The sequence below is a fragment of the Natrix helvetica genome (assembly GCF_964273705.1).
Source record: "Natrix helvetica genome assembly, chromosome: 1".
NCBI lineage: Eukaryota > Metazoa > Chordata > Lepidosauria > Squamata > Natricidae > Natrix > Natrix helvetica.
In genome coordinates this window covers 285,933,047-285,960,637 of record NC_138548.1, presented here as the reverse complement: position 1 = coordinate 285,960,637, position 27,591 = coordinate 285,933,047, and the positions used below count along the sequence as shown (strand labels likewise).

Sequence of the window (27,591 nt, the reverse complement as noted above, 5' to 3'; positions counted from 1 at the left end):
ATCCTTCTGAGGGGGATAAAATGCGGACCCAGATTGTTGGGGGCAATAGGCTGACTCTGTAAATTGCTTAGAGAGGGCTGTAAAGCGGTATATAAGTTTAAGTGCTATTGCTATTTGTCATCACCTGAGATCTCAGGAGGTGATGACATAGAGCTATTTCTAGACTTTGCTATCTCCTAAGACTTGGGTTTTTGTTTAAATTCTGTTACACATAATTATATTTACAGGGCTTCCCTTCTAGTAGCAATGGGTGCACAATGCTGCTAATACCAATTTTAAACACTATGAAATGGCAGTAATGTGAAGTATTCCATTCAAGTTGCATTGTGATAATGAGGTAGCTCTATATCAGACAAGTGTCATTTGGAATTCAGCCGAAGATACTTTTGATATATCAATCAGCCAAAAGCATGTCTGTGTATGAGAGAGACTGAATACCTATCTCCCACTTTTTTCAGTCTTTAACGAGTATCAGAAGATTTCGGGAAAATCCATTGAGATGAGCATCCGAGCAGAACTATCTGCGGACTTTGAAAAATTGATGTTGGCTGTAGGTAAGCTGGATCCTATCTTATAAAGTATTTTTGAAGAAATGAAGGCATGAAGGGACTTCAAAAGCCAAATTAAATCCAGGCATGCATGTAAAATAAGTACAGGTCTCAAAATACCAAGTTCCATACTTTGAAAACATTATATGTATAATCAAGAGGCACTTTCATGAGTTCCGGTTCCGGCGGCAGCGGCGACGGGCAGCTCTTTGCCCGCTCCGGCTCTCCGGTGGGCTTCCCCACTCCTTGGGGGGCACAGGACACCCCTCAGAGGGGTCCTGCCGGAGGGGCGGCATCGCGGGGAGCTCCTGCATCGGCGGCGGCCGGCGGGAGGTCTCTCGCGCGCCCAAGGCACCGGGGAGCTAGATCGGAGGGCGCCTCGCGTTTCTGCGCTTCGCGCCTCGCTAAAGCCGTCGGGAGAATGAAGCAAGTGAAGGAAGCAGCTGCGGTGCGGTGAGGCTGCTTCTCTCTTCATGCCCTATTTTGCACAAAGAACTAGTTAGCTTTCTTTAAATAACTTTCGGAGTATTCTGGAGGTGCGGCTGGAGGGAGGGGGGTTTCCCCCCCCCTTGGATAAGCGGCGAGGAATAATCTTGCTCTCAGCCCCCGGGGAAGGAGGAGGGGGGAGAGCCAACGAATGAAGCCTCACCCAGGTTGGATGATTTTCTTTGCAATTTAATTTCACTATTTACTGAGATTTGAGGACCTTTGGAACTTTTTAAAACTTTGATATGCCTCTGTGCCCAAAACTGGCAGGGCAAGATGGCACACTTCCGTTGTCTTTATGAACTGTGAAACCTGACTCCACCTTTAAAATTCAGGCTTCCGGTCTTTGTCTCCGTGTCTCCCAGAGGAATCTCTTGTGGATTGGTCTTTTTGAACTTTCTAGGGGAAACCTTTTATCTATTGCCAGACTTATTAGAGAGATTCTCTTCTGCCTGGTTCTTCTGCTCCCGGACCTCACCTGGCTACCCTTCTTTTCTAACTGTTTATCTTATATATGGACTGAACTTCTAATGTTATAAAGGATGGCATCCAAAAGACCACCTCCTGGGAAATCTGGCTTTGCCACATCTGCTCCAACATCTGTAACATCCAGTCCAGCCACACAGTCCAAGATAACAGAACTGATGCAACCTAAGACTATAGAGATGGACTTTCAACAAATGCTTCAACAAATTTTACAGGGCCAGGAGGAAATCAAGAAACAGCTAAGGGAAATGAAAGATGAAATTAAAGAAAATCAAGCCCAAATTTATAAGAACTCACAGAGACTGGATCTTGTGGAAGGGGGGGTGGAGGAGGTGAGGGGGGGGGTGGAAGCTGTGCAGAAAGGCAACAAAGATCTTGACATCCAACAGATGAAATTAGAATTTGAGAGAATGTCCTATTATCTTAGATTTCAAAATGTTATAGAAGAAGATGGGGAAAATATAAGGGACATCATGACAAACATTCTGGCTGACTACACACACAAAGAAAAACAACAGATGGGGTGGGATATAGATCTGGTTTATAGAGTGAATTCAGCTTACGCTAGAACACACAATGTACCCAGGGAGGTTCATATTAAATTTCTTAGAAAAAGCACAAGAGATGAAATTCTGGGTGTACAAAGGGGGCAAGCATTGATATATCATGATATGGAGATAACCATTCTGAAGCAGATCCCTAAGAAGATTAGAGAAAAAAGAAAAAATTATTCGCAATTAGCGAATAAATTATACCAGAAAGGGGTGTGGTTTAGATGGTTGATGCCTGAAGGTATGCTGATATTCTGGGAGGAGACAAGAATTAGAATTAATTCACCCATAGAGGCGCAGGCCTTTATGGAAAAAAATAAAACATTCCTAGAGAAACCACCAGATACCACAACGGACACGCAGGACACGGGAGGGGCCAGAGCTCTGCCAGTGGAGGGAGATGGGGCAATAGCAAGAAGACTCAGATCACAAAAATAAACAAGAAAATCATATTATTATAAACTGACCGAAAGTGAAAATGGAATTATATTTGGATTTTATACTGTAATGTTTAATTTGATTGAATTTAATAATAGAACTAATATGCTGACTGTAATCAATTATATACTAATGCATTATATTAAATGTATACTATGGGTATGGAGGGAGGGGGGCCTCACACACTTTGCAACTGCCAAAATTTGTATACCTGTCCATTTACCCTTTTCCCTATAAATCTTGAAAAACCAATAAAATTTTATTATAAAAAAAAAAAAAAAAAAGAGGCACTTTCATAAATTCTTCTTCAGGATGAAATAACTTTGATTAAGATGAGAAAGATACAGAATGCCTGAAACTTACTTCTATGAGAAAGATCTAGAGGATTTCCAAACATCTAGCAAATTTATAGAATTTTTTGAGATAGAAATAAGGGAGGGGGTATCTCTTTCTCTGATTGCTAATAATCACACAATTTGTGGTTAAGGGTAGTAGTTGTATCTGCAGAGAGAAACTGGAGTTGTTCAGAATAAAACTTAGCAATAACATCTGAGGTTTGAGCATTTTCTTTGTGAGTTGAGTGTATGGAAATCATTTTGGAAATAATACGATTGGGTGTCCAAGAGGAGGGAATGGCTCCCTGTAGCTCTACTCAGGAATGCATCACAGTGCAAGATTGAACAGCATTTTTTAATCACGTATGATGCCAGACTTATGAAGAGACTTATGCTTATGAAGAGCTTCTGGAAATGCATTTTTTACCTACAGACCTAAAACTCTCCCAATGCTCTCTCCACAGTGAAAAATATCAGGAGTACAGCTGAGTATTTTGCTGAAAGATTGTTCAAAGCAATGAAGGTGAGTACCACTCCAGGTATTCTAGAAAATAGCTTCCATCTCCTACTATATGTATCTTCTGAACATTAGGAGGACCACTGTTGACTTTTCTATATTTTAACTGTTTGGACTTTTCTAGTATAAAGATTAAAACATTGAATGGAAATTTAAACCCACTTCCACCTTATTTAGTTCCAGGAAATGAACACTTAGTCAATTCTAATAATTATACCTTGTGATCTTTACTATGATAGTTTATAAAAGTGAGACGCTAGCCTTAACTAGTATGCTTTGAATCTGTGCCAGCTCAACTATACAGATTCTAACTGCACAGGATATTATGCCATCACATGTTTTTGAAAAGGGGTTTTGGAGTTACTCAATAAATTAAGTCTATTTAAACAGCCAGGTTTGTATCATAAATGTTATTGCAACAAGAAGCAACTTGCTTTAGCTTTCACTATCACAATTTATTATAGGCGTAATGTGTAATCAGCATTGGCACAAAGAGTGACACAAATAAATGTTTGATGTTTCAAAAAAGAAGGTCAGGGAACAAGAAAAGTAAGAAAATGTGTTTTAATATAATCCATATTTATAATACTAGATTTTTTATTAATTTCTTACCCAAACATTGACTTAAGCAAATAGTATTAACAAGCCATATCTGGAGGAGCATATTCAGAATAATATATGCAATTAATAAAGAATAAAATATAATCAATTTATCATAAAATAAAGGTTGAACAATATTGACATGGGTGTTACTCAGTTACTACCATTATAGTTAATAACTTTAGAAAATGTTGCCTTATTCTTCTAATAAAATTATTGTAAATGATGAATCAGTTCCTTTCAATTGCGCTTATAGTTTATGAACACTATTCGAAATATTCCAGCACTATTTTGTCTAGGATGCTCTATAAATTTTTCTGTGGCTGAAAAAAGTCTGACTCTCCTAAAGCTATGAGGCACAGATAGCATGTGCTATTCATATTATATCTGGCATTTTGAAAAATAATTAATTCAGCTGATAGACAAACTATTATACAAGTCGCATATAGAAAGAAGAAAAAGCCTTTGAAGTTGTTTTGAGATGCACATAACAATTGCATCTTCTATAAACATGAAAACTTTTGAACATCCCATGTCCCTTTGGGATTTTTGTGACCTTAAAATGATTCATTCTAGGGTTTTGGGACAAGGGATAACACGCTGATTCGCATCATGGTGTCACGAAGTGAGATTGATATGTTGGATATTCGGGAAATATTCCGGACTAAGTATGAAAAATCTTTGCATCATATGATTGAGGTAAATATTGTATTATTTGCACTGCAGAGAGAGTGTGAAATTTATCATAGCGGTTTTGTTTGTATTTATAATGCACTGAATATTATTAAGAAAGGATCTAGTGCTCCTGAAGGTATCTTGTATCATTGTTCATGTGCTTGGAAGAGATCGTCAGTACATAATCAGCCATAAGAGGGAGTAGGAACTACTACTGGTTGTTCCTGATTGCTCCTGTATGTTCTCCATGCTTGTTATTGGGGTTGAATACTGTGTATTGGATAGTGGCTACTCTGTATGTTAGTTACCTGTCTACATGGTGAATCGTGAGTTGAGCATCTGTAAACCAACGTGTAGTATCATAGATTGTGTATATAATTCAAGACTACTTATCGCTTGTTTTGGAGAGTGTTTATCCTACTTTATTTTTGTTAACGCAAGTAAAGTTATCCTTGTTTTAACTTTGGCGGATGTGATTGATAGCGTGTCTATTCAGCGGCACATTCCTTGCTACCTTCTGCTACTCAACTCTAGTCTCCAAAAGGAGATATACTTAACAGGTTAGCATGCCATTTAGGTAATATAACTTTCATCCTAAGGATGGTTATAATTGTGAAGAGCTGAGTTTTTTTCTCTCCCTTTTACAGAGTGACACATCAGGTGATTACAAAAAAGCACTACTGAAACTCTGTGGGGGAGATGATGAGTAAGTCCAATTCTGAAGCATGGTTTCTTGTGGGGGAGGAATGATTTTTAAATGGCTCAGTTGCTGAAACTCTATTTGGGCCTGTACTTTTAAAATTATTATTTCTCAAGCAGAATATGATTTTTTTTTTTGCAGGGCTAATTTCTAACATAGTAAAATACCTTTTCCCAAAATTTCAGTAGTTTTTCTAGAAAGTGATATTTTTCACCTGAGGATGGTCGGTTGAATTATTCTTGGACAGCAGGCCCTTCAGCTCAGTTTTTGTTGACAGGCTAAAAATGTGTTTCTCTGCCTGGAAGGACTTCAAGCCTTTTAAAATACTCTTAATATTCATATTATAATTATGAGGGAAATCTATGTGGTTATTAAGAGCTGACCCAGCATTGATATTATAATGTGTTTTTAATCATAGTACCTCAGTCATAAAATGCAGTTGGAGCATATTGCTATGTGTTTTGAAATGCTCTGATTAGCAAGCAACTGATTTTATCCTTTTCCATGATTAAGTCTCCATAAGCTACATCTAAGCAGGTTCGGCTTCCTCTCTTTCTCTATAACTCCATATCAGAACTTGATCCAGTATGTGGGTATATACTGCCACTGCCCAAATTCAGTAGTTGAACCTGTGAGATTTTATATACACTTTGGACCAGCCTTCGCTAACCTATTGCATTTCAGATACATTAAATGTTAACTCTCACCACAGCTGTGATTGCTACAAATGTTAATTAATGTAGTTGGGATACCTAGAAAGTAGAAGAATGGATGAGAGGATGGCTTGGGCAAATTGCATATGTCAATACTAGTGATAACCAATATTGGACGACCAATGGTTTACTAAGCACAAGGACTACAAGTGTATCATTTACATAGTATGGAAATCAATGCAGAGAAGAGTGGAATAACAGCAATACTATTTTATTTTAAAGAGATCCTAGAATCACTTGCATTACCCTATTCATGTACTATTTTTGCAATTCTCAAATGACATTGAAATAAAGTATTCAATTGAAGAAGTAGCCTTCCATGTCTTCCCACCTTTTCATTCAAAACCCAAAGCTATATTGATGTTTCTTTTTTATTCAAAAGCAAAAGATTGAGCTCAAGCAAGATTGGGCCTAATTTAAGGTTTTAGAGTTGGGCTAGCATAGGCTTTTAATAATTTCCCTATGATCCTAGTATGGATTAAGAAGCACTGCAGTTGCTTTTTGCAAAGAGAAGGGAAAACAGACCCTCACTTTTTTCTTAGGAAATATGGCAAACACATCAACTAGCCTGCTTTCTACCATGCCTTTTATAAAAATGTACCAAGTTATTACTTGGTACATTTTTTGCCTCTTATAAAAATGTACCAAGTGATAGATGGATGGATGGATGGATGGATGGATGGATGGATGGATGGATGGATGGATGGATGGATGGATGTTGTTTGGGAATTTAGTTTGGAGAGGGAGGATGGGACAGTGTGACTGCACCAGCTGATTTGCACAGGATCTGCATCTTCACGTTTTACTGTGTCTCTGCAAATGTCATCCACCTTGTATCTTTCCATCCCTCCCCTTCCAGTGCTGCAGGTGAGTTCTTCCCTGAAGCTGCGCAGGTGGCCTATCAGATGTGGGAACTTAGTGCAGTGGCCAAAGTGGAGGTTAGAAGCCAGCCTTCCCTTCCCCTACCTGTGCCTTGCTGGCTCAAAACTACAACTGCTTCACTCTATCCTCTGCTAATGCTCTAGGCCTCTTGGATATTTTGCCTACTTCTAAACATGCCACTTTAACTAATATGCATTCATAGTTAGAAAAATTATTTTCCTCTTCCCTGGTTTTTCGCATCATTGGGAATTAACATTTGAAGATGTTGCTTATTCCTCAGTATAATAGGATATCTGATGATAAAACTAAAAAACAGTCCAGTGGAAGTGCTTTGTTGTAAGTGCCCATACACACCCAGCAGAATCACTGCAGCTTCATAAATGCATCTGCAATATGGATCCTCAGAGCTATGTTAAGAAAACAGCCCATAGCTTCTGTTACAAAATCAGATTAGCAATAGATGGGTTTTCTTCCTTCGCTTGTTTTGCTGTGTGAGCTATTCAACTTACTAAACATTTCACTAATTATTTTTAAAGGGTGAATTCACAAATGCCCCTTATTAGTGGATTATTTTACCAAGTAAAACTGCTCCTGTCTCAGACAATTCTTCCATCATGACATGTTACTGCCTAATACAAGGAAACAGACAATGATTAGATGTAGTCACTGGAGTGGGCTCTGTGAATTCATCCTAGGCTTTTTGCATGTAAAACGGTTGGAGAGTCAGTCCTAAAGAAATCATGTCGTTTTGAATTAATGTCTGGAAGATTGCTGATGTAATCAGAAACAGGCATTGAGAATTTGAAATATCATTGAAAAATGCCTTCCACATGCTGACTCTGGGAGATGCATGAGCATGGAATTTATCCCGCTATTCTCCAATTGTTTTATTATATTTTCTTTGTTTTAAATAAAATAGCAATTCTTAGGAGATGGATGAGGGTGCCTTATTTGGAAGCCCTTCTGCTTGGCCCTCTTTCTGTGCCTCTCCCCTTTTAAAATGCATAATTTTAATTTAAACTACTCTTACTTTTCTACAGGTGAAAGGAACCATTTGTCCAGCTGCAAATTTTAATGCTGATGCTGATGCAAAAGTGCTCAGGAAAGCCATGAAGGGGTTAGGTAAGTTACCCTTTGCAATGCGCTGATGCGGAGTAAGAAAAGTCACTCTTTTTTTTCTTCAGCGTTAATGTAATAACATTTGTAGACTTTCCAAATAGGAAGCATTATTTCTTGTCCAGATAGCTTCCTAAGGCAGGCTTTGTTAACTGAATGCTTTTAAAATGTAGGTAATTTTATAGATCCATTCCTCATCTCCAGTCATTCTAGGAACGATGTAACCTGCACCTCAAACTTGACATGTAGAACCCTACATGCCGCTAGGTTTTGTTCTACTAGAATCAATACCCGATGTTAAAAACACTCTAAAACAGTGGTTCTCAACTGGTGGTCTGTGGACCTCTGGAGGGCCACAATGTTTTCACAGGAAGTCTATGAAGGATAGAAGACGTGTTATGATTTAAATCATGAGTTAAGTCTTGGTGGTCTGTGGCTGCAGAACATGGCCACAAAAGCAAGGGTGAAATCCAGCAGGTTCTGACAGGTTCTGGAGAACCGGTAGTAGAAATTTTGAGTAGTTCGGAGAACCGGCAAATACCATCTCTGGATGGTCCCAGAGTGGGGAGGAAATGGGGATTTTGCAATATCCTTCCCCTGCCACATCCACCAAGTCATGCCCACAGAACCAGTAGTATTTCACCACTGCACTAAAGGTATTTAATCGCACCAGCAATAGCACTTAGACTTACCGCTTCACAGCCCCCTCTAAGCGGTTTACAGAGTCAGCCTATCGCCCCCAACAATCAGAGTCCTCATTTTATCCAACCTCAGAAGGATGGAAGGCTGAGTCAACCTTGAACCTGGTGAGACTCGAATTGCAGCCCGGCAGTCAACCGAAGTAGCCTGCAATACCGCATTCTAACCACTATGCCACCACAGTGAGTCCATGGTGAAGAAAAGGTTGAGAACTACCACTCTAAAACATTTGGCTACCGGTGGCTTATGGTTCTCCCTCAGGCCACTTGCTTCATGTAGCTGATTGGAGAGATTGATAATCTGAGTAAATCTTAGGCAGCCGTGAAAGAGAAGCCAGTGCAATGCCAGCAGTGTACAGTGCTGAACTTGCTGCACATCACAACTGCCTATGTATTTTAAGGAAGAAAATACACAATTGCAAAGTATGTTGCTGTTGTCTGTTATGCCATTTAATTACATTTGATACAAGGCTGTGTAACTGTATAATGCAAAAAGGAATATCATTTAAAAATTAAGTAAGCATAAATTGACACACACCACACACACACACACACACACACACACACACACACACACACACACACACAAATGTTGGAAGGAAACTGTTGCTTTACTCTTAGAGGCCTGCTTACTAGATTTGCACAAAGTATATGTTGAGGTGATGGTCATACTCCTGAATCTTCATTCATGAGAGAAGAAGTGTCTTTCAGAACAAACCTGGTTACGCTTCTGATTTTGTGATTCTAGAAAGAGAAGGATGGTTCTGGTGATCGGTCACCATCTAAAAGTCATCCAGGCAGCAAATGCTCCATAAAAACAGCATCAATGCATACTGTTAGATACTGACAGTGATCAAATGATATTCTACTGCTTCCTCTAAGACCCAGGAGATGGCACCGTTGTATCAACAGCTCATTGTACTTAGGGAAAATGCTCAACATGGAGATTTTTTCATATATTTGACAACCCATTGGGCTCTCAAGCCATTGCCTAGTCTTGATATTCTGTCAGTAAAACTTGCCACAAGTTCAATGTGGTAGGAAGAAAATGAGAATATATTTAGAGAATATATTCTAGAAATAGCTGAATGATTTTGTTGCTATTTGTTACGCTTCTACATTGCTCAATAAGAGGCATTCCCTGGGCATTCATTCAGAATACCATAAACCTCATTGTACTTGTTCACTGATTTATTTAGGAGACTTGTTCACTTCCTGAAACTTAACAGGTGGCTTACGGATCTTTAAAAAATACACAGAATAATAAGCTATATTTTTATTCATTAAAATAATAAAATCCAAAACCCAACCTCCCAAATTAGATAGTAAAATCAATGAACTAAGATTAGTTTGGTATGGCCCTGTTGCATATAATTAATCCCCAAAAGCTTTCTGGAAAAGCCACATTTTACCTCTTGAGAAGGCCATGGGGGTGGTGGGTGGGGGCATTCTTGCTTTGTGGGGAGGGGCGGAAAGCTATTCCCAAGGAAGGAGCTGTTGCAAAGAACACCAACAGTCACACTCCTCCTTGCTCTATAGCAACTCTAATCATTAAGATGTGGGCTTGCAAAGTAGTTGACAAGTGAGAGATCATGGCTTGCGTTGAATAGCGTGAGCATGCTTGGGGCTTGAGTTGTCTTAATGGAAGTCGTTCGTATGCAGTTGCATCTCAAGCTAGTTAAATGTGTCTCTCTTTGCCACTCCCAAATCTATTTTTAAGACAGGAATGAGGTTACAGTCTATAGGGCCATGTGGTAATCATCTGAGCACACTGCAGTAAATCATACCCCAAAGGAATAAGTCAGGAATTTTCCACACAGACACCAGAAGCAAGGTGCTGTGGGTATTGAGCTTATGCACTGATTTGACTTTTTTCCCCAGTCAGTTGTTTAGGGCTGAAACAAAACTCTAAAGATGGTGAGATTGTAAGGGAAGAATTTGCAAGGGGTCAAAAAGAATACGATTTTTTTTTAAAAAAAAAACACCCTGGAGGCAGTAAACTAGAGGGATTGGTCTTAACAAAGAGCGAATATCCTCTCTCTCTCAACCCAGTGGTGGACAATTTCCTTTTTGTTCTTTCTTGGTATTACTTCCTTGACTAAGTGCAAGAGTCAAGATTAAATGTTATTGAACTGAGGGGGAAATGGTTGAATGTGTTCTGTTTATTGGGTTCCAGGCACAGATGAAGATGCCATCATTGAGGTCGTCACACAGAGGAATAATGACCAGAGGCAAGATATCATAAAAGCATACAAGTCTCATTATGGCCGGGTAATTAGTACAATCTCTTCTTTTGCATCTCATTCCCTTTCCCCAATGTTTAGTTGATTTACTTATTGCAGGAGCTCTTATGCAACAACTCTTATAGATGCCTATTTAAGTTTGGAGTCACTTTTAAAAATAAAGAATTAAGATCATTCTTTCATTGGTTGCCTTCCCCAATTAGATGCCTTCTAGATCTTCTGCATAACCATTTCAACTGCTAATTCAAATCTATGATGTGTGTGCGTGTGTTCAGCTGAACACATATTAAGGTCTGTAGATTTCAGAATGCTGATATAAATATGTAAAGTATGCTGGAGGTCGGTGTGCCAATCGTCTTTCTTTTTAAAAAAAAGGAAAACACAGAATCTAGCTGCACAGGAGACAGCAAAGAGAAGCCTGATTATAATACTTGGGAAATTTGTAGAATTTCCCCCATTATCTTTCTGAAGCTTTTGTTTGTTTTCTGCCATAACATTATTTTTATGCATGAGGCATTCAGGATGGAATATATATATATATATTAAAAAGTCATTCTCCCTCCTAGTTAAATACCATGGACCAATCTATTACTCAAATCACCATTAATGTCTATTGGTCTTTTTTTTTTTTAAAGGAGGTCATATTTTACCATCTTGCTCAGTCGTGTCTGAATGTCTAACCTTCAGTTGGCAGTTTTAGGCAGGAGATGAAAAGGATGAGTTGAGTTATGTATCTTCCTTGGGTATGGCAAACTGAACTATAAATCAGTGGTGGGTTCCGGATCCCATTGCAACCAGTACGGTGCAACAGGGCTGGGCGTCCACCACATGCACACGTGCAGCACGCACACGCATACTTACCCCCTGTGACGCTCCGCGACGGCTCCCACGACACTTCAGCTGCTCGGCGGAGCATCGCGCAGGCGCCATAAGCTCCATGCGCGTAAGCCCCGATCAGCTCAAATAATGTAAGGCGGGCAGGTGGGCCTTCCGGAGTACCGTACCGGAACGGTACCTGGTGCTCCCAGCAGGCACCGGTACGTCTGTAGCGGGGCGTACTGATCGTATCCCACCACTGCTATAAATATAGAAGAACGTTGAGGGATACAGTGTGTTAACTATTTGGGGACTTGCATTTTTAATTGCAGATTACTTTTAATCTGTATGCAGATTTTGACTCTGGAGAAAAGCCTCTTAACAAAACAACAATTATTAAGCTCTTATTATTATTAAGCTCTACCTGCATGTGGAAGCAACTACAGCTAGAGTCTGTTCTTAAGTCAAAGTATGTATTCTCTATTTGCTGCCATTCTTCCTTCCTGCTCTAATCACAAGAAAAAGTTAACACCCCAGAATATTGCATGCATTATTAACACAGATCTAATGAGCCTGAGGGGTAATATGCAGCCCAATAGAAATAGATGGACTTTCATTTCATATGGCCTCACTGTTGACCATGCTTGCTAGGACTGATGTGAGATAAATTTTAAAAAATAATTGGATGCGCACAAGGGGCCAATCCTTGCCCCATCATATTATGTCAGAGCCTTTCTTCTAAGTATCGTCTTCCTCACTGGTATCAATGTTTTGGAGTTTCTTCTTCTTTTAAATACAATTTTATTAGACTTTTGAAAGGAAGGAAGGAAAATGCAGAGATCAAAGAAAGGGTTTTAAAGAAAAGGCTTCTAGTTTTCTTTTATTGCAGTTATAAGTATAAAATTATATAAATTAACATCTTTCTCTATGATTATAGCCTTGTTTACATTTTCTCTATAATGTGTATAATGTATTTATTCTAATCCTCAAAACCATGTATCATTTTTACTGTTTTCTGCAAAAAGTCAATAACAGATTTACAGTCGCTGTTAAATTTCCTATGTCTAATTTGGCTATATTTCTTCGGAGTTTCCAATTTGTTTTCCTTCATGAGTGTCTCCTGTGATAGGACCTTATGGCAGATCTGAAATCTGAAATATCCGGACCTTTGGCGAAGGTTATTCTTGGACTGATGATGCCACCAGCCTTCTATGATGCAAAGCAACTGAAGAAAGCCATGGAGGTAGAGCAGATTTCTTTTTAATATAGTATTTGAACAACAGAAAGATAAATTTAACCCATACGGAGAAAGAGAGAAGAAAAACTCCTTATTTTGCCTATACCTCAATGAGTAATTAAGTCCTTGAGAAAATGAGGGATTTCCTTCTTGCTAAAGATTGCCAGCTCGGGCTTATACGTAGGTTCAATTCTGAGCCAATCCTCCCCCCGCTCCCCAAAGCTGCAATATCAAGACATCGATGCACTAGGCATTCCCTATAAATGTGAACACTTAGCTGACCTGAAATCTTAATGGTGACTAAATGATCAAATATCTTTGCATCACTCCAGGGGGCTGGAACTGATGAGAGTGCTCTCATTGAAATTTTGGCCACACGGACTAACCAAGAGATTCAAGCAATTAATGCAGCCTATAAAGAAGGTAAAGGGTTTCTTCAATAATTCTTCAGGGGCAAATGGATGTAGGAGACTAAGAATCCGGAAAGTGTTTATCAGTTGCTGTATAAAATGCTTAAATTTTGCCAGTACGCATTTTATTTACTTGCTTGCTTACTCATTGGCGTTTTCCTATAGGGCTCCCAATCGAATAGCATGGCAAATCACTGCTATATTGGCAAAAAAAGACAAGGTAGACTGTCCTTATAAATAGCAGGAGTTGAGCCTGACTCAAAGGAAAATTGGTCATATTGGTCTGTTTATTGCATCAGATCAAGGTTAGAAGCTACTGACCTTCAAGGGTAGAAGCTACTCAGAATGGGCTTCATTCCATATGAATGTCCTATTCACACGCTAAGAACCGGAACCAGTATTTGATGGATGTTTTCTAGTGTTAAGTCTGCATATAGTTATCCTTGAAGGATTAAGGAGGGCCAGGCATACAGTAGTAATTTTTGAAGGAGAGCACTGGAAAATCTCAGGGGTACAGGCTAGACCGAAAGTCAAAAAACATTGTGGCAATCCAATTTACATTTTTTAAAAGAAAGCAACATGGGTTTTTAATCAAATCCAGAGTGTCTTTGAACATTTTCTTCTGCTTTTGTGCTTTTTCCAGCTTATCATAAATCTTTGGAGGATGCACTGAGTTCTGACACTTCAGGACATTTCAAAAGGATCCTAGTCTCTCTGGCATTGGTAAGAGTTTTTTCCCCCCACAATGCATTCTTAAAGCTCCTTTACTTAAAAGATAAGTGTTTTCTGTCTGATATTTCTTAACATCTAATAATCTGATTCAGTTGTTAAACCACCTTTAAAAGTTGCCATTTTTTAATTTTAATTTTTATTCATTAAGGATCTTGTGCATTTGATAATGGTACATTGAGTCGGAAAGAAACAATTCTATGAGTATTTTTGCACGCAGGGACAATAACGCTGTCGAGATGTAGTGGGCACAGGTTCAAATGACAATTTCTGCCTCAGTTTCATATGGTCATCATCAGAAAGCAAGCAGGCTGTATAGGACTTGAAAGCTGCTTCAAATGGTTTTGTTTTTATTTATTGTGCAATAGTAGACTTTTAGAAAGCTATTTGCATCAAGGTGATAAAATCAAAAATTGCTCAGCACATGGATACAGTTCAGATAGGATTCATTTGGTGGCTATAATTTATTTATCCTTAATAAGAATGATAGAAATCTCATTTTGAAGAAATAACAAAGTAAGATGTTTTCTGAAAAAGGAGTGGAGAGAAACTATATGCTTCCCAGGCATATAAAATAAGATGTGTCACTGGAGGGCAAAATTGCAAAATTTGGGCTATGTCATGCAATCAAACTCATTGGAAAAAAACAGCTATGCTCAGAATGGTCAGCAGGAAAAGAAAACAAGGCTGCCCAAAAACATGTGACATCAAAACTGACATCAGCCAAAGCATAAAACAAAAGAAAGAAGCTGTACAAGATTGGAAAATATGGAGAGAGCTGGTCCATAGAATGATCAAGAACTGGACATGATTGAATGGATAGCATCATCATCAAAGAATGCTGGGAGTTGTAGTTCTGCAGTAAGTGGCGTGTGATGCTGTCAGATCCAATTGTAAAAATCTAAACAATTAGATGGCAGTAAATGAACACAGAAAAGTCTAATTCTTTGGTGTCATCTAGTAGGCACCCAATTTTTTAAAACCCAGATTTTGTAGCTCACAACATTGCTTCAGGCCTATGGGCAATTAAACTAGTAGCTCCCAAGAAAGGTGGTTCATTATTTAAAGATGTTAATTTCTGGCCCATTCCCATTCCATTCGGGCCTATTTTTTTGCATCTTGTTAATAATTCTCAATGTCTAATTGCAGGGTAACCGCAGTGAAGGAGGAGAAGATTTTGCAAAGGCTCATGCCGATGCTCAGGTAAGTAAAGCCACATGTGCAGGAACGGTTCTGCTGTGCCTGTTGCCTTTCTTCCGTGATGCAGATGTGAAGATTCTAGAGTTGATAATAGGCTAATGTTGAGTTGCATGAGCTGTGCTTTGCCATAAAAGATACCCCCCAGAACAAAGAGAGGAAGAGAGAGCATGTGAAAAAGCTCCATTAGAGTTCTTGCTCTGAGCTCATACTGTATATATATAGAAATAGATATGGAACAAACACTATGCAAATATATGATTTTTTAAGGCTTTGTTAAGGAAGCTACAATTATTTGGGCTCACACAACACTCTAAGCCCACGCCAATGCCTTAGTATCATGTATGAACCCAGTTGCACTTGCAGGTAATTCATGCATGTCAAATCTTAATGTGGGTTTTAATTGAAGCTTTTCATTTCCCAAAAAGTAATAACCATAACTCATCACATATATTTTTTGCAATTCCATGTTAAGGGACACTCATATTAAACATAGTTAAAATTGGTTAAGTAATCCATTTTTAATACATGCCAGATTCAGGAAGGAGGGCAAATGTTTATTTATACAGTAAATCACCAATTGAACTCTGGATAATGTGAAGTGATGCAATTAGGACATTAGAGGGAGTTCTAATGTTTCTGCAGGCTATTGCGTGATTTTGAAAACAATGCTTGTGGCTACTGCATCTCAATAAGCCGGAAAAAGAGTTGCAGAGGCTAGTAGCCCAAATGTGAACTTTTTAGCCATATCATAGGGAACCTAACACTTTCTGTATTCATTCAATGCTTACAACAAGCTGGGCATGCAGAATTGCTTCAGATAAACAGACCACATTATCCTTGGTGTGCTATAATTTTAGCATGGATGGCATATTCTCATGCTGAAACTGGAAGCATTTTTCTCATGCCTTTTTTCTTCACCTTTTTTGCACATTAATTTCTGGTGTCTTCCACATTTCTTTGCCCAAATAATTTTTCTGCTGATCTCTTCAATTAGCTCATTGTTCCTTTTTCTTTGCTGTGCTTTCATTTCCTATTGAAAGTTGTGGGGATTAAAGACTTCAGTTTTTTTTCAGATATTCAGGAAACTGTTGACAGCTTCCTTCCTATCGCCCCATTCCTCACATAGAGGCATATACTGGTAGCAATAGCACTTAGACTTATATACCGCTTCATAGTGCTTTACATCACTCCCTAAGCGATTTACAGAGTCATCATAGTGTCCCCAACAATCTATCTCTTCTGTCTGTTACAAATTAAGGGAAAAATTACAGTTCTTGGTTGAATGCTGATGCTCTAAGGATAAAGGAAGTTTTTCGGTACAAATTTGAAGTTTAAACAAAACCGTGAAGACCGCTTTCTATGCTGCTATTTGAGAATGTGGGACCTCTTTAATGAAACAAAAATTGTGAAGTTTAGAAAATGTATTTAAAAAACGATTGTTTCAGAAAAACCACCTACTAATAAAATGGATAGGTATGCATGCTACACGTGCACATTATGTTGCAGCTTTTTAATTTTCCTCCCCCACTTGGAAATTTTCCTGGAGCTGTCTCTGGAGCAGGGAGGAATATCAGCAGTTTCCTGATAATGGAATGGAAAGAGGCTCCTGTGTTGTAGGATCCTTTATACTACATACATGTAATCAGAAAACATAAGTACAAACATAACTTCTGTGTCTCAGGCAACCTTCCTTTATAGAGTTCTGCTTATTTCTGTTTCCATGCTCCTTTCAAGATCTCTCTCTCTCTGCTTTTACATCAATTGGAAAGATGGCATAACTTTTTAAAATAGAGAATTTCCACTCATTGTTGAAAATAAAGTTAAGGCATGTGTGCATGATTAGCCCCTTCAATCCGATCAGAGTATCTGAATGCAAAATGAGAATTGGACTCCTTTTGTTGCCATAATTAAGCAGGCTATATTGGTGCCAATGTTATCTTTAGATCTTAGAATGACCCAATTTATTTATGAAATCCCTGGATTGACCTGTGCCACACCATCTCTGACCTTGTTCCCTTCCTCTCTCTCCCTCCCTCTCTCTCTTTCTGTTGTCAGGTGGTTGCTGAAACCCTGGTGAGTGCCTGCCCTTTATTTTTCCTTGACATGTTCTGGATGTCTGTCACTAGTTTTCCCAACTGCATTGCCTAAAAATTCTTGAAAGCAGCTTTAGCACATTTGCAAGATGCAGGTTGGGGAAGTATTATCTACAATACAATTGCTTTTCTTACATCAGGTTTTAGGGAAAGGTAGAATTAATACATTAAATGTAAAGTGTAGTTGAAGTTAGAGTTGAATTAAGTGAAGGCTCTGTGATTATTATCACAGAGAAAGCTCTCTGGTCAATAAATGGCAGAATACATCAAGGTTGACAAAATAGCAACCAAAGGTCCATATGTTATACTATAATTTTACCATGTCTGCTTTGGAATGCAAAGTGAACAGAAAGAGAGAGAGAGAGAGAGAGAGATTGTTTTCAGCTGTGCCTATTGTAACCTGGTCTTTAAGTGGTCTTTATAAAGTCTACCTGAGGTCCCTTAACTAGGAATGCCAAAGATTTCAGAGTCTTTTTGAATGAAAAGCATGCTGCCTGTTTTGAATGACAAAAGAGATGCACTACCAATCTGATAGCTGATGCTGTGCCTCTCTGGGCTCACACAATAATATTTTCCAAATCAATATTAATTTGCTTCCCCAATTTTAGATATTGTGCTGTATTGCCTGGGCTCATGTGCCTTCCCAGTCTGAGATGACTGAAAAAAATGTGTGTGGTTAAAATTACAGATAGTCCTCACTTAATGGCTGCATTTGGGACTGGCAACATGATGGTTAAGTGAAATGTCACAAGATGGGGCTAGACTTATGATGTCAGTTCTGCTGCAGTCATTAAGGAGATCACCCACATTGTTTAAGCATGACATTACGTGACTGTGACTTGCAACTTACTGCTGCTTCTTCATTGACTTTGCTTATCAGAAGCTGACTGTGAAGCTTCCAAATGGTGATCAGGTGACCATGGGACCCTGCGATAATTGTAATTTTGGTGACTGGTCATAAAACGTTTTCAATGCCATCATAAGTTTAAATGGTTGCTAATCAGTAATTAGACAAGGATTACCTGTATTATCAATTGTTGACTTATTTAGGCTTCATTTCCCACCTGCGCAGCTGGAGGAGTGGAAAAAAAGTGTGCCATTTTTAACTACTGCAGAGCAGCAAAAGGGCAACAATGAACAGTTTGGAACCAGGGACAGCCTGCTAATTATCACATAAAGAGAATTAAAGTTATCGGAATATAATTTGTACCGATCTACTGAATGTGCTGTTTATTTCTCTGCACGTAAGAATTCCATAGGAAAATGGATTCTTGCCTGTGCTTTGTTATGGAAAAGATTGATTTGAAACTCTGTCCCAACATGCACAAAAATGAATTCAAAAAAATACCTTTCCTTATTTTTTGCTGTATAGAAAAGCAGTTGGATACTCATGGGATTGGGGAGAAATCAGACTCCATAACAGAGATGCTCATATTTTTTTTAAAAAAATTAAATTTGATTCTATCTCTGTAATTGTCTTTTGACATGGAAATTCTTATGGTCCATTACTCGATCTATATGAATGACAGTAGGTTCTGTATTTACTGAAAAAGAATAAGTCTGGGGGAGAGAATCAGAAGACTTCCATGGTGGGCTTGGGCTGATAAATATTTTCAGTCACTGGACAGTACTAGTGAAGAATAAAATGCTAGTATCAAACTAAATAGATTGGACACACAGATTTATAGCATCTTAACAATATTTGACCACCTGATTAGATTGTTTCGAAACAGACTTTTGACATTCACTAGATCCCGTTCTCCTCCTCCATCCCTCCATCCTTCATTGGTTTTGCAGAAATTGTCTGATGTTTCTGGTGATGATTCGACATCCCTTGAGACCCGCTTCCTGAGCATCTTGTGCACCCAGAGCTATCCCCAACTCAGGAGAGGTAGGAAGCCAACAGGGATGTGTTGCAATGATTATATCTTACAGCTCAAAGCAATGTACATCATGTTCCTGCCTCCTATATTCCTCCACCAAAAGCATGTACACCTTGGACTGTCCCAGCCAGTTTTCAGCCCTAAAAGAGCAGTAGAAATCAGAGTTTCTAATTGAGCATCTATAACCCCCTCCCAAAACAGGCCCCCCCAAAATGTATGGTTTGTATGCCATGTTTATAATCATGACTAAGCACAAAGTAACTGATGTTTTCAGGCTATGCAGTCGCCTGAAGCAGTTGTTTGGGTAGAGCTGTCAGAACTAGACAGTGAAAAAAACCCAACACATCAGCAGAGATTTAAAGTTTCCTTTATTTTATGTTGTTGCCATCTAATGGCCATCTGGATTTTTGCAGCCCAGATCTGGTAGCCCTGTGTTTTGGGAAAGTGTTGGGGCATCAACTAAGCCTAGGGACTGGAAGGAAAGGGGCTGCTAAAATGAACTTGCTAAAGAAAGTGAAAAAAAAATCTCTTTCCTGGAGAAAGCCAGCATTTTTGGACATAAGAACTCAAAGGCAGGAAGTTCATTTAATCAGACAAGGCCCTTCCCTGTCGATGTTAATAGTTTGTTCTGCAGGCTTTCCATGGTATCCCCTAATTGTTACCAGCCTTGAAACTCAGAATAATCTTTTAAGTCAAGCTTGCATTGGAAATTTAGATTTCTTACATTCTGCCTTTGATCCTTGTAGTCTTCCAGGAATTCGTTAAGATGACAAATCATGATGTGGCCCATGCCATCAACAAACGGATGTCCGGAGATGTCCGGGATGCCTTTTTAGCTATTGGTGAGTGTTGTTTTGTATGAGTATAGTTATAGAGAAAGGTATTGTTGTTGTTTTTTGCATATGGAATGCAAAACCTCTACTAAAACCTCTCAGAGTGAAGTTGGTCTTGCAATGTTTTGACAGTTGAGCAATTTTCTGTGATTTGCATAGATGAAGCAAGCTGGCCTAAGCTTCTTGTAAAAAATGTGGAGAGTGGGCTTTCATAAATATGTGGCTATATTGCAAAATTGGATTAATATATGAGACAGAATGCATGCACAGTATTGTATGCAGCTGGTGGGGGGTGGGGGTGGGGAATGACCAATTGCCCTGGAAAACAAAAAACAGATGGATGGTCTGATTACTAGAGATTTTCTACAAGCCAGCTATCAAAATGCAACACTTTTCTGATTGTTCATTTTCAGTTTTTTTCTGTACCATCGCAAAGCTAGAAAGCTGAGTATTTTTTTCCCCAAAGAATTTTTATTTTTTTATTCTCTTACATACCATTTTAAGTATACATTCACATAATTGGTATTCTTCTTTACATTAATCATTCTTATACATTTATTATTTCATTTAATAAGTTACAATGTACAATTTGGGTTGCTTTATTTACCATCCCTTCCTCCTTTTGTAACACCTCCTTGTTTTCCCTTTCTTTTCTCTTTCCCTCCCTTCTCTACTTTCTTCCTTCCTCGTCTCCTTCTCCTCCCTTCTTCCCTTCCCTTTCTCCTACTCCTCCTCTTCCTCTTCCTACCCTCTCTTCTTTTTCTCCCCCTTCCATCCTCCTCTCCTTACCTCTTTCTTCTTTCCCCCGTCTTCCTTTCTTTCTCTCCTCCTCTCTCCCTTTCTTTTTCTATTATTGTTGGTGTATATTTCAAAACTCAGTTTATGTTTCCTTGGGATGGTATTTCCATCAGCACAGATATAATTTAGTATCATTTCTTATTCCCTTACCTTCACTAGTATGTTTCCCCCCTTTATATCTCGTTCTTGAATATATACTTATATGTTTAATATTTTATTTCCTGTTTTCCCCTTCTCTCCCCTCCCCTGCTTTTCTATTTAATAGTGCATCTTCTGGGCACTTTATCTTCTCCCTATTTTCTTTTCTAGTTTGCTTTCTCTAGCCAGTCATAGAACCTTCCCCATGTCTTGAAGTACTCTGATTCCTCTTTATCCTTTATTTTCATTGTCAACCTATTCATCTCTGCACAATCTAATATCTTTTTTATTATCTCTTCGTCTGTTGGTAGCTTATTTAATTTCCAATTTTGGGCAAATACAATTCTCGCTGCTGTAGTATTTTTGAGAGTAACATTGATCCTACACATAATGCCAAGTGTCATTTTGGCTGGAGCCTTTCATGTTACCTAGCGTAACTATGGCCAGGTAAAGTTCTTTCTGGCTCAAATTAAGCTTCTGCATACGAAACCTCAGTGGAATTGAACAATCCTTTAGTCATCTTATTTTCAGCCATTTGTGATGGGTATTGGACTCTTTTAGCCCAGGCTTTGTTCAGGCTTACTGTCTGGCCCTAGTATGGTCAAGTATACTTGGGCATTGGGTCATTCACCTGTCACCTCTTCTCTTCACCAAGACTTATAAGAACCAATTGCCTTGCTTGTTATTGCCCCCACTGGACTGGAATGGGCCTTTTTTTCCCTGGCCTCTTCTGTGTCCTGTCTGATGGCACCCAGAGGCTAGACAGGTACTGAAGAAGAGTGGAGAGAGAAGCCACATTTGCCCCTGCCCAAAAAAACTTCCTCCTTCATGCCTACTTGCAGACCAGGAAGTAGCTGCCCAATCACCCTTCTTATTGCAATTCACAGAATTGAGGGGGGAATTTTTTGGGTTCTTAGTTCCTGTTGTTAACTGTTTTGTTTTTTTTAAATTATGAGGCATTACTATGGCAATGAAGATACACCCTTCTACTTGAAAATCTGCACTCAGAAAATGTGCATAAAGGATGGAAACTGGGATGCAGTTCGATTTGTGAAATAAGTTTTAAAAAATATGATTCATGTGTTATTTGATATTTATTAGGATCACTAACATATCTTTTTGAACGGCTGTTGTTCATAATCCCATCAAGGCCTGCATTTCTTGTTTCTCATTTCCCCTGATTTTCTGGGTTACAGACCCTCATTGCCTCTACCGCCTCTCCCTGCTTTCAACCACAGCTGTAATTCAGGATAATACTTCATGCACTTGATGAAGGGTGGACACTGGTCGAGGGAAGCCTAATAATAAACATTAAACCAACTCATAATATCATTGTGGGTTCTTTTAAAGAGTCATGCTGTTTCTTCTGCAACAGACATCTTTGGAAATGGCTCCCTCCCCCATCTCCCTTCCTGTTTGGAAGTTCAGTTCCATAATTTTACATGGGCAGACTTTTTGGTCTCTCTTCCTTCCCTCTTGCATTTGCTAAATGAAAAGCTATAGTATACCATAACCAGATTTATTTAGAACCTTACTGAGCAAGGAGTGGCTGAGACAGAATACTTTGCATGCAGACAACTGTTGGTGATTTCCTGGCAATGCATTCATGTTCTCCTCTTTGTTCTCCCTCTTTCTCTGAAGTGCGGAGTGTTAAGAACAAGCAAGCTTTCTTTGCTGACAAGCTACACAAGTCTATGAAGGTAAAAACAAACATCCATTTGTTGTTGTTGCCTCAGGAAGGAGGAGTCAGTATATTAATCAAATATTTTGGTTCTTCGGGTTTTAAAGACACCAGAAATGGCCTATTTACAGGGAGCTGATGCTATAAACAGAGACATTTTTAGGAAGCTCCAGCTAAGCTTAACTTTTGTCTATCCTTTATATAAAGAGAATTCCTTAAGAAAACTTCGCTAGAGCTCAAGTGCAGTCACGAGGGACACATTCTCTCTTGGTCATCCTACCTTTAGAACTAGGATTCAGCAGGCTAGAAGGAGCCAGACACAGTGACCCAACACCCACAAAGAAGGGAACTTTAGCAATGCTGATATTTGCAAAGCAGGATGTGAAGCTTCCATTCAGTTGGCTGGGCTTTATAATTGTGGGAGCAAAAGTCTCCTGTTACTAGGTTATAGTTGTGGTTGCCATCTCTTCAAAATATTTTGCAGCAATAAAGTGAGTGGAAATCCACTACTTCCTGCCTCTCACCCACCTGGTGCGTTTTTAATCTCTTCAGGGTGCTGGCACAGATGACCAAACTCTCATCAGGATCATTGTTTCAAGGAGCGAAACTGATCTGCTCAACATCCGGCGTGAATTTTGGGAGCTGTATGACAAGTCTCTACATCACATGATTGAGGTAAAAGAAAGTTTCGGGTTCTGTGAACACCACTTTGCCTATTTTAATGTCATAAGTACTTTAACCTTTATCATTCGCCTCACTTTTTGCCTATGACTAATTAGTCTCATAGCAGTCTGAATGAATATTAAATTCAAGAGTACAAAAAAAGACTCTATAAGCTGAAAAGAACAAAACAGATCAATCTGTTGGGTTAAGTTAAGAGCGTGTCATGCACAGAGAGACCCTGTGTTGATCTAAGAACGAACTCATGCTCTAAAGTGTAGGTTTGTTTGACTACTGGTACATTTATTAGCCAGTGACGGGTAATCCTTGATTTAACAACAGTTCATTTAGTGACTGAAGTTACATTAGCACTGAAAAAAGTGACTTATGACTGATTTTCACACATATGACCATTCTAGCATCCCCATAGTCAAATTCAGATGCTTGGCAACCAACACATATTTATGACAGTGTCCAAGGGTCATGTGATCCTTTTGCAATCTTCTGACAAGCGAATTCAATGGGGAAGCCAGATTCACTTAACAACTGTGTGACTAACTTAACAGCTGCAGTGATTCACTTAACAGCTGCGGCAAGAAACATCATAAAATGGGGCAACTCACTTAGCAACAGAAATGATGGGCTCAGTTGTGTCATACGTCAAGGACTACCTGTATATGAATAGCAGTTGCTCAATCGGGTGCTTTGCCTGGGCTGACATTAATCAGGGACACCTTCTCCTTTCTCCAATTGGTATGGAGTTTTTAATCCAAGGATCTAGTTCCCCAGTCAGGCTTCTTTAGGAATATACTATTGCAGAGAACATGCTTAGTGTACCTTTCTAAATAGATGCTAAAGCAATGTTTTTCAAACCTGGCAACTTTAAGATATGTGGATTTCAACTCTCAGAACTCTCATCCTGGCTGAGATATTCTGGGAATTGAACTCCGCCCATCTTAAAGTTGCAACGTTTGAAAAACACTATGCTTAAGGAACCCACTCTAATCTGGACGCCTCAGTGTTGGTTATGGCAGTGGGTAATAGCAAGGTGAAAACAGTAATCCTACACACCTGGAGGGCATGAGGTAGGAGAAGGTTGAATTTTAAAGATGTATTGGTTTAATGTAAGTTTAACAGCTATGTTTTTTTCTTAAAGAATTCTGTTAATGGTTAAGAGTGGTATAATTGAGTTCCTGGCAGAACTATAATTCTCATGGTGCTTTGTACACAGCATTACTTATTAAACCAGTTTAAGATATGCACAGCAGAGGTGGGTTGCTGATTTTTTTACTACCAGATTTGGGCGCCTCCCACCACCATTACTATGGTTCGCCCAATTCAGGCCAAACTGGCAGCAACCCACCTCTGATGCACAGTGGGTACTCAATTAGTAAATTCATTTACATGTTTGCATACTTGATGATTTGGATGCATTTTCTGATTTTTATTTTTGGTGACTTGATTTTCCTTGTTTCAGAAGGATACTTCAGGGGATTACCGCAAAGCACTGCTAGCTGTTTGTGGAGGAGAAGATTAAGCAGTCAACTAGTGCTGTAGAAGCCCATCTTACCTGAGCTGCTGTTAGTCACTTACGTGCAACCTAGAAGTTACAGTTGCTTTGAAAACTTCAAGGATATTTTGGATTCACTGAGGCCTCACATTGTGTTAGGGAAAAATAGCTATGTTGTCACAAAGAGCTTAATATTGCAAATAGCAAAGACCACAAGGATAATCAATTCAATGGTTGGGGGGAGGGGAACTGTCCGATTTTGTCAAAGCTGACCAGTGGCCACCTGTTTAATGAAGCCATACCTTTATAGGTATATTGCGAACCAAAGAAATAAAATGTATGTTGCCGGGCACGCAGTTGTTCTTGTTTGTTTTGGAACAAGGGAAGCACATGATATAAGAGAGTCTAATTTTAAATAAAGTTTTGGGCACGCAAAGATGTTTGTACTTTTCCAGCAGTTTATAAATATAGTCATGAGTGCTGACAATAATAAATACAAATACTATTCTTGCTTGTGAAAGCCTGCAAAGTGCAGCATAAAAGGAATGAGATTTACCTTTTTGTTTCTTTATTAAATTCACATGTATTTATTAAACTAGAATACCACCAGATTCAGTGAATTACCTGACAGTAGTTTACAGCAAAATAAAAGGTATCCATTCTAAGAAACAATAAAGCAATCATGGATCAGAATTAAAACAACTAATTGTGGGTGGTTAAAAAGTTTAGTATATAAAAATAAATACACCACTCAAAGCCCCTTTGTAAAGGAGATGGGTGGTTAGAAAGTTTGATGTATAAATTCGACGTTAAAATATACAGAATAGATTTAAAAATAAAATTGTAAGTATTTGTGATGTGAAATAATAACAACTAATCTTAATGGCATAGCAGCCATAGTGGCGCAGTAGTTACAATGCAGGATTGCAGGCTAATTCTGCCGACTGCCAGCAGTTCGATTCTAACCAGCTCAAGGTTGACTCAGCCTTTCATCCTTCTGAGGTCGATAAAATGAGGACCCAGATTGTTGCGGCAATAAGCTGACTCTGTAAACCACTTAGGGCTGTAAAGCCCTGTAGAGTGGTATATAAGTTTAGGTGGTATTGCTATTGCTATTCATACACTGAGGAAAATCTTATGGAAGAATTCAGTCTTTCCTTGATACTTATTTCACCTGAATGTAACAATCCATAAAGAATAAGGATTGGCAAATCTCATCAAATCTATGAAGTCATTGGGATTGAGGAAACAGTCAATGCTTCAAACTCAATTCCCCTATCTGAAAAATGGGTTTAACAGCCACAGTTCCCGGGTAGATATGGTGATCTGTATTTACATAGGTTCCTAAGAATAGTATTACTGTTCATAAGACTATTATGAGTAACCAGCAACTTTTGATACTTGAGTAACTCCAGCTTCCTCATTCAGAAGCATCAAAGTTTGTTTTTGATCCCATCTTCTTTAGTGGCCAGGCAAGCTGAATATTAATTATTAAAATGAGATACACAAGTAGAGATACACAACTAGGAAAAAGCCCTATCCCTCCAAAAAGAAAACCTTCTAAGGTGTTTAACTTTTCTTAATTCTGTCCATAGTTAGAAGCAACAAACTCATTTGTCCACTGAGTTTATGCAAAAAAGAATAATCTCTATAGTAACTTCAATGTTTTTCTCTTCCTCACGATGACTTCCGCTCTCCAAAATAAAAGTAATAATAATCTATTCAAAACCTGACCTATATATCTGGTTTTGACGAGAAAACAAAGAAAGAAATACATAAATGGGATTGATGACAGCCTTATTTGTAATAGCTTCTCAGTAAAAAAGTTACTAAACTAAAACATAATTTGTTCCAAGAAGGTTTTGAGGATAACTTGCCATGTCTGGCTTCTTTATACATCTTGACAAAGTGAACATCAGGTTACTGGCTGACCAACTAAACATGTCTTCCCTTCCACCACCCTGATAAATAGAATATTGCATTGCCTTCTATGGCTTTGTTCAAAGGTGGCAGCAGGATTATCTTTGAACATGGGTTGTCATCAGTGGTGGATTGCTAGATGGTTTACTACTGGGTCGCTCGTGCTTGCTTGTGCGCACAATTCTACGCATGCGCAGAAGAGTCCAGGCAGGTGGGCGGAGCTTCCCGCCACCGCCACTACCAGTTTTGCTGAACCTGACCAAACCAGGAGCAACCCACCTCTGGTTGTCATCTAGAATGGTGACTTACGATCTGCAGTACAACCATTTTGTGCAGCGGATGATTGTGAATTTTGCCTAAAATGGTTCTCTAATAATTTCTAATCACTCCATCCTTTTATGATAGAAGAGCCATTGATGAAATAGCAAATGGAAGAATGGGCCATACAGCCTACAATGAAAATAATGGGGCAGACTAATAAGAATAATTTACTAGGATACTGGGAATGGACTGTTCTCCCTAGTGGTGGAGGCAGCATCCAGACTGGGTTAACCTTCATCCAATTATATTGAGGACTGGGTCTTGTAATGTGTTTAAGCTCCGCCCCTGTTGCTAGGCAGATCCCAGGTTTGACTCAGTCCAGTTTGAGGACTGCTGCGTTATCGCGTTTCTCCAGCTTTTTGCCAGATTGACAG

At 38.9% G+C, this 27,591-nt stretch overlaps 1 protein-coding gene across 5 annotated transcripts in view; it reads left to right on the top strand.

Annotated features, from left to right (window-relative positions):
- Window positions 1-25,328, top strand: part of ANXA6 (annexin A6) — a 44,819-nt gene extending 19,491 nt beyond the window's left edge. For 2 of the 5 annotated variants that reach the window (XM_081962129.1, XM_081962128.1), the window contains 17 exons: window positions 459-554; window positions 3,309-3,367; window positions 4,538-4,660; window positions 5,284-5,342; window positions 6,909-6,987; window positions 7,972-8,053; window positions 10,922-11,016; window positions 12,934-13,047; window positions 13,374-13,464; window positions 14,095-14,174; window positions 15,330-15,383; window positions 17,436-17,453; window positions 19,271-19,364; window positions 20,103-20,198; window positions 22,767-22,825; window positions 23,359-23,481; window positions 24,944-25,328. In XM_081962129.1, coding sequence (XP_081818255.1) covers window positions 459-554; window positions 3,309-3,367; window positions 4,538-4,660; window positions 5,284-5,342; window positions 6,909-6,987; window positions 7,972-8,053; window positions 10,922-11,016; window positions 12,934-13,047; window positions 13,374-13,464; window positions 14,095-14,174; window positions 15,330-15,383; window positions 17,436-17,453; window positions 19,271-19,364; window positions 20,103-20,198; window positions 22,767-22,825; window positions 23,359-23,481; window positions 24,944-25,003 — 1,382 coding nt within the window. In that variant the 3' untranslated portion in view covers window positions 25,004-25,328. Of the gene's footprint in view, window positions 1-458; window positions 555-3,308; window positions 3,368-4,537; window positions 4,661-5,283; window positions 5,343-6,908; window positions 6,988-7,971; window positions 8,054-10,921; window positions 11,017-12,933; window positions 13,048-13,373; window positions 13,465-14,094; window positions 14,175-15,329; window positions 15,384-17,435; window positions 17,454-18,353; window positions 18,450-19,270; window positions 19,365-20,102; window positions 20,199-22,766; window positions 22,826-23,358; window positions 23,482-24,943 lie in introns of those variants that run through there. The other 3 variants (XM_081962130.1, XM_081962131.1, XM_081962132.1) reach the window with 3 other exon arrangements.
- Window positions 25,329-27,591: the final 2,263 nt, after the last annotated feature.